At 34.2% G+C, this 7,887-nt stretch overlaps 1 protein-coding gene across 1 annotated transcript in view; it reads left to right on the top strand.

Annotated features, from left to right (window-relative positions):
- Window positions 1-7,887, top strand: part of LRRIQ1 (leucine-rich repeats and IQ motif containing 1) — a gene marked incomplete at its 3' end in the record, with an annotated part of 40,965 nt that overhangs the window by 13,441 nt on the left and 19,637 nt on the right. Inside the window, exons 10-11 of the mRNA XM_009706145.1 lie at window positions 3,596-3,789; window positions 4,532-4,659. Coding sequence (XP_009704447.1) covers window positions 3,596-3,789; window positions 4,532-4,659 — 322 coding nt within the window. The remainder of the gene's footprint in view (window positions 1-3,595; window positions 3,790-4,531; window positions 4,660-7,887) is intronic.

Genomic DNA, 7,887 nt, shown 5'->3' with positions numbered 1-7,887 from the left:
AAAGAAACGTCTGCCACTGTTTTTTAAAAAAAAAAAAAAAGAGGAGACTGAAACAGTGCAAACATGAGTAATGCAGTTCCATGATAAATAACGAGGGCATAGCAAACAGGAAATGGAAAAGCTTAAAAAAAAATCAAACTGTAAATTTAGGGGGATTCATGTTGATATTTTTGCTAATATGTGCAAATTTGTGAACAGAGTTTATAATACCTGGGAATAAAGGTGCTGGAATATCAATGTTTACTGTAAAAACTTATCAGTACCCTAATGAGAAGCAATAAAATAAACTGGTTAAAGAAGCCTCATCTATATCCTTTTGGCCAATAATGCTGGATAAGATTCTTGTGCAGATTTATCTCGTTTGATAAAAATGTCTGCAAGGTTACTGTAAGAATGACATAGTATTAGTGGATGATATTTAGGAATCTGGTGTCTGTGTGGAATGTAGTATCTTTGTACAGGCGAAGTGGAGTAAAATCCTCTTGTATCTTCTCTTTTGTGCAGTTTGGTGCTATGTTTACTGAGTCTCTAATGAATTTGAGTGGGTAAATAAATGTTCACAAAAATCAGCTTGGAATCTGTCTTTCTCCTCTCCAGAATTGTTTTGAGGATGTGTGATTAAAATAGATGCATAATACAGGATTTATTTCATACACTAACATAGTGGTTGTAAGTAGGTGCACAGAATACACAGAAATGGATTTATGGGTTTAAAGAAGTTATTGTATCCCTCCCATCTGTAAATCTTGCAGGATGTCCCTTAGCAGTTTTGGAAGCTGCAGTGCTGTGCAATGTTATCTGTTCATTCAGCTTTAACAAAGACTGTGGGCTTTTTCCTAAGAAGTAAGGCTTATTTATGTTTGTAATACTTCTGTTTTAATAACTTATTGTAGGAAACTTCAAGCATACTATGATTTCTTTTTCCTTTTTTTCTCTTCTCATTGAAATACAGCATCAGTAGCAGCAAAATCAGAGTTGCCAGAAAACCCTTAAAAATAACAGTGAAAGTATGAGAAAGATGTTTCAATTATGCTTTTCCACTTAAGAATGCATGATCACAAGTTAAGTAATTGTGTCAGTAATGCACTGAAGTTCAGTGCATATGTTTGTATTTGGAAGATGAGTGCTTTACTCAAGTCAAAAGGCTACTTTTTGTGTAAGAAAATTTTTGAGTCATAGAATACGCTTTTGTGGGGTGTCTATATTGCCATGGTATGTTGACTAAAATCCTGGCAATGCTAAGAATAGCAACTAATGTAACTGTGGATAGTTGTAAATGCTTCTTTGGAGCTACTCTTTTTAAGAAGGCACATAGAGGGTTTTTTTTGTTGGTCACCTTTCAGTTTTTTTTTTTTTGGGGGTGGGGGTGTATGTATTTTTTCATCTTCATGTTCACTGTCAGCTTTCACTCCTCTTTTATCATGTGCCTTTGTCACACATAGAAGTTACTTCAGAACTGCATTGAAAGCCAAGATAGAGTCCCTAGCTAACAGAGCCTAGCTGCACTTTGCAAATTGCCAAGAGCTACTTCTGTAAAGGTCCTCCACAAATCTTGCTGAAACCATATGTTTTTCAACAAAATGTATTTTCCCATATACTGCTATAGCTGTTGTTGGTTGCATCATGTGTAAAACAGACAATATCTTCTGGAAACATACAGAAGACTTTCGTGCTTATTTTTAATTTTGTGTGTATACAGAAGAAACATTCAAATACCATCTGTTTGTATTACGTTATTCTGTCTTGTGTATGTTTCTGTTGGACTGCATTTGATAGTTTCAGGATAGATTGTGATCCCATTGTATGTAGCCTTGGCATGTCTGTTCCAAATGATGTTTGGTCTAATTAAACAAGACAGATGAGGAGAAGGAAATGTAAAAAAGACGCTTTGTGCAGCATGCAGAATAGGAAATTTACAGATCCTATATTAACTCCATGGCTTTTCTTACTGTGTGTGCAGTCTTTCCTCTCTGTCCCACTCCAGATTAATTCAGTGCTTTTAACGTTTCTAGTACTGCTATGCTGATAAATTGGAAGTGGAGATCTAAGGACTGCTCTTGTGAGGAAGTCTTCAAAGCGGTTCACAGTCTGGAATGAAATTGTTTCGCGACCACTAGATGGTGCTGGTTCCTTTTTTATTTTTATCCCAGCATAAAAGAAAATACAGACCAGGATCTTGCAGTCAGGATAGTACATCACGGACATGTTTGAAATTCTTTCAGAATAATTAAAGATTCGTCTATTTATTTCCTAAAGCACAGTTCTGAAGTTACAGTATGGGACATTTGTTTTAGATTTAGGATGGTATCTCTTTAATATCAGGCGATTGTGTTATTACCACTAGGTGCTTTCGATTTTTAAATTCCTGTGATTTGAAGGCCTATATTTGATTGGGTTTTTTCAATGTACTGCTACTTTTGGCAGTAGTTTAATTTTTTACTTCTGTTTTCTCCTCATCATTCTTGTTTTTCTTTTCTTTCTCTTCTGTATTCTCATTAAGCTATGGTGCAAACTGGTCTCTAGTCTCATAATCCAGTTTATTCTCAGAGGACAATCACAAAGACATTCACCTCTGTAAAGCTTATCTAACTTCCTTTTGGGAACTTGGGAAGTTGATAAAGATGAGACAAAGTGTTAGCTCAAATAATCCTGTGAAGAATATGAGGAAAAAGTAAATTCAGAAATTCGCTTATTCTAGATACGTTTTGTAAAGGGTGCCCCTTGAAAGGAATTTTACTACAGAGGTACAGAAAAAGTGCTTGGACCTGTAGCAAGTCACATGCATCAGTGCTCCAGAAAGGAAGCCATTGCAGAACATCTAGCATGTGTGAAACCATGGATTTTTGTGATTTTTCCCCTTGTAAGAGGATGATTTGGGAGAAATTCTGTGAAAGAAAGAGACACTAACAGGAACTTTTTCCTTTGCATCTCTTTGGGGTAGAGATTGCACACATTCTTGCTCTTTACACTAACTGGCAGGAGTAAGTTTGTTGAGAGCGTAATGGCTATAGAAGTACAGCTTTATACTTAAAGCTACTCAAGTTTCTTTGTAAAGGTTTTCATTAAAAATATTTTATAACATAATTCCTTAAACAAGATGCACTTAAGTAATACAGGTGGTGCTGGCCTAAGTTTTAACACAATTTATTCTCACCTTGCTGATAACTTAAGAAAAACTTTTAAAAATTAAAATTAACTTTTTAACGTAACTACTGTTTCCATTCTGAGGGGTGATTTTAAGAGGGCTGTTAGCATTTCACAGAGCCCATAAGTTCTGAGAGGCAATTACAGAATGCTTAAAGCATAGTAAGTGTAGTTTATCACTAAAAGAATGTTCTGTTCCAATAGAAGTGCTAAAGGGGTTATAAACTGTTATTATAGCTTGGTTAACAGGATCAGAAGTTTGTGAACTGTATGCATTATATATTTTATAAGGTCAAAATACAGTAATTATTTTTAAACCTTATACAGGACTAATATTAATTGTTACTGTAGATAATATAAATATATTGAAAGTTCAGTTTTCTTAGTACTTGGAAACGAACAGGTTTTTATCTCGTTATGGCTTGATTCAGCTAAAATCTTCAATTTTCAGGTGGTTTGCAGTCATTGAAAAATCTTCAGCAATTAATTGTGGACCATAATCAGTTAATCAGCACAAAAGGTCTTTGTGAGGTACCTACTGTCATTCACCTAGACTGCTCTTTTAATCACCTCACGCAAGTTGAAGGCATTGAGAATTGTGGACTACTTCAAATTCTGAAGTTGCAAGGCAATAACCTCCAGGAGGTAAAAACTTTGAATTCGGTGGCTTTCGTGCATGCATCTTTGTTCACAGTCATGTTTTTCAGAACGCTTATCATATGTTCTTTGTGTGCTGTTGAATGTTTCATGCTCTTAGATATGCTTCTCTTTCCGCTATTTCAGGGAGGTTTTTCACAGATACAAATGGCTAGCAGTTAAGTATTTTCTTGCTCCTAAGTCCTTGAAAAATTGGCCCCTCAGTAATTGTATTTCCCTCCTTTGTTTGTAACATCTAGTCTTCAGTTTATATTATATCATGCTGATTCTTTGTTTAAAATGTAAAAAATATTATTGTCATTACCTATAAGTAGTAGTTCAGACTGATTTGATGTATGCTGATCCTCTAAAAGTTCAAGTTTGTGCTGCAGCATTTAAAATAGGAGAGTAGTTTTCTAACTGTACCCTTAGTCATTTACTGACAATGATTCTCCTACTAATCTGAGAGAGGAGAACCAGCTCTTGGGCTCTTGACTGTTTGTTGTTTTGGTTTTTTTTAATGTATATTCACTATTCAGGCTAGGTAGAAGACATTAAAAAGTACTTACTACCTGATATGTAGAAATTATGTGTGACAGCTGGTACATACATAATAAGGAAATGATGCGTATGTCCAAAATGTGGTTTTTGCTTGTATTTAGTAATGATTTATGAAAAGCATCTGGTAAGCATTCTGTTGTTGTTTCTCTAATTTATATTAATTTTAAATAACCATCTCTTTTCTATTTAGCTTCCAAGACTGGAAAATCATGTTCTCCTAAGAGAACTATATTTGGATGACAATAGCATCTCTGCTATGAGAATGCTTTCTTTGTATTGGTTGCCTCTATTGCAGATTATTTTGCTGTCTCAAAATAGGTAAGCAAGAAACATTCTTCCATTTACAAAACTGGTATGGAGGAATTTACTAACATAACACTTTTCAGATAAAGTATAATTCTTAGTATAGTTAAAATATCACTATCTTTTCCAGATAGTCTTTGAAAATACGTTTGACAAGTAATGGCATTGGCTACCTTTAGCTACGAAAATTTGAAACAACATTAACTATGAAAAGTAATTTTTTCTATTAGATGTTTTAGGAAAATAATTTTTGAGCATTATGGCATTATTCAAACCATGATGTTTCTTTTTTTCCTTTTCTTTAGCAATGGTTTCTAGAGTATGTCTATCAAACTTCGTATTTTGCAGCTAGCTTATTCAAAACAGACTTTGAAGGCTATGCAAAGTGCAACTACTAGAGTGAAAAAGGACAAGTGAGAATGTTGGGTTTTATTTCACATACATATGTTGATGCCCTCCAAAACAAGCATATTTTCTTTAATTTTTCACTCATGGTTCAGTTTGAAAGGTATAAAATAAAAAAGAAGAATGGAGACCAGCAATGTAAAACTAGATCATACACTCAATTACTCCAAGCTTATTTGTAGAGTTAGAATGAGCAGGTATTCAGGAGTCAACATTTTTATTTCCCCACCTCCTTTTTCTCAATTTAAATTTTACTAAAAAAAAATAAAGAACAATTATAATTTACAGTGTGTTAGTAGTAAAATGAATTTTAAATTAGTATAAATTAATTATTTTCCTATACTGTGACTTTTTCACTCTGAATAGGATTGATCTCAGCTAAACAAGTAGAATATACCGTTACATGCAATATATAGAATGTAGGCTCTGAACTAATCACTTAATTCTCCCGTTAGACAAGAAAAGGAGATGCTTTTAGAGTGTGATTTCTCTGCCATTTTTAGTCATTTGCTTTGGGATTAATCATACCCTACAAGTGCTTGTTCATCTTCATTCGCTATTAATAGAGTCAAAATGACCAGCTCACATGTAAGTGTCTGCATTTGAACAGATGAATCCCATCCTATGTGACATTTAATTCAAAAGAGTCAACTGTAACTGGAAGTCTGGGAGAGAAAAGATCTGTAAGACTGATTCCTGTTATGATAAGGACTGTCCTTCGTGGAAAATTAATATTATTTGGTTATATACAATGTATATTTTCATATAACCTTTCAGATTGTTTTCATATCATCTCTAATGAAGTAGTATGCATGTAAATGTAACACCTAGGGTGTTACATAGAATATAATCAAGTTGCTGGGCTTTTAGGGGCTTTTTTGTTCTTTTAATTCTTCTGGAGTTTGGAGAAAGTGCTTCCTGCCTGTGACTAATGAGAGCATTATTCCTTAAGTGTTAGATTCTGAATCATAGGTATTGATTAAATTCATATTCTTCACTTTATTGTTTTTTTGTCCAGCTTTTTGTGGAACACGCAGTAATGTGGCTCTATCTTCTTATAGTTTCCTCCTCTTCCTCCAGTTTGTTTTTTGTTAACATTAAGGTGTAGCTATGCTCTGTGTAATAAAAAGTTTGCAAAACTGCTTGAAGACCTCATGTACCTGCTAGGGAGAGAACGAACTTAGGACCACGGTCTCGGGCATAGCTTGAATGCAGCCTCTGGATCTAGGTTGTGCTGTATTGGCCATGTAGGTGTGCCTTGTGTCACTTGCCATTCCAATAATCTTACAGTTTTTAATGTCCATTGTAGTGCTTATCTTGGTTTTCCAGTGGCCAAGCTGAGACGCAGTGTTTGGTCCACTGAGTTCCTTTTGCTGCTCTGGGAGAGAGTGCATATTTTTGCATCGGCAAACTGGATGTGCTGAAAATAAACGACTCCTCCCCAAATAATTACCTTTCTTTCCTTGATGTATCTATAGCTTTTCTCAAATCGTTGTGACAAACAGGACAAGATAGTCTTAAATGCATATTAAAACCCTCTAAATTCCTGGCATTTCAGTAGCCTGCTCTGTTACACTCACTTTATGTATGCTTATAAGCAGCTCCATATGTGTGTGCTATAGCATAAGTAACTCGGTGTTCTATAGAAACAGTGAACGTAATGGAGTAAGCTGTTGAAAGAAAAGCTGTTTCTTTACTTTTATCCTACAGCTAGTGCAATTTTGTGAATTTTTTTTCAAGTGTGCACTGAGTGCCATTTCCTTTTTACTGATTGCAGGAAGCCCATATAATGGTAATGCTGTGAATCTGTATTCTTTCTAAAAGTGAGGTACCGTGAAAAGAGAATTCTTACGTTAATTTACAGGATTTTTTTATTCCTGAATGCTTTCTCTGTATCATAAACCAGAAATTGCCAAAGATAAAACTCAAAAAATTAATTGTTTTAAACCTACAATCTAGCAACAAGGAATTATAATATAACAGGTAGTAATTAACTCCTTCAAATATAACAATGCAGCTATTTCACCACTACTACTTTTATTAAGTGTTTTATTGTGGCTTTCATATAGAAAGCATATACTTGGTCAGTGTGCAGTTGACCAAAGCCAATGGTGAATATCCTCTTAACTTGGTTACTGCAGAATTGGGACTATGAAGATCAGTGCTGTATTTTATAGCAGCTGGAGAACACAAATGTTAAATTAGTTTAAAAAATACACGTTTTCCTTTTTCTTCTGTTACGGATAAAGATTTAGGTGTGAGAGAGAAAAACCTTACCTTTGGGACTAAAACTAATGCATATTTTAAATGTGTTAAGAGTACATGGGGCATTTATATTTATGTGTAATCCCACTTAATTATGTAACTTACTTGTTAACATCTTTTTCATTGAAAATTTTTACAGTGAGACACTAAATCATTCTGCTGTTAAATCAATTTGCTGATAGACAAATCTATCTTTAAATTTTCTGTTTTATTATGGCAACATTTTTTTGCTATCTGCTCTTTTTCATTAAGATCACCTAAGTGGGATAGATAACAATATTTACAAAAATGCTGTCATCTGCAAAAATTCCTTTTTTTTTCTCTTTTTTTTTTTTCTGGGAAACTGGTTTGGCGAGAATAAAATTCTTTGGGAACACGTTTCTCTCATGTTTTTGCAACTAGATGCATGCTATTCCTAAAAGGCTTATAATAGAAATGCTAAAAAGTCAGTTCAGTTCTTTCTTAGTACATACTGTTCTCCCTACTTAAGTATGTGTGGTATCTATGTTTTTAACCTAATTTCTCACTGTCATTGCAAGCCATCATGTTTTGAGAATTTGACCACTTTTCCAG

Source organism: Cariama cristata, unplaced genomic scaffold, assembly GCF_000690535.1.
Source record: "Cariama cristata isolate BGI_N322 unplaced genomic scaffold, ASM69053v1 scaffold17628, whole genome shotgun sequence".
Lineage (NCBI taxonomy): Eukaryota > Metazoa > Chordata > Aves > Cariamiformes > Cariamidae > Cariama > Cariama cristata.
The sequence above is the reverse complement of the archived record's forward strand: the minus strand, read 5'-3'. Positions and strand labels throughout refer to the sequence as shown.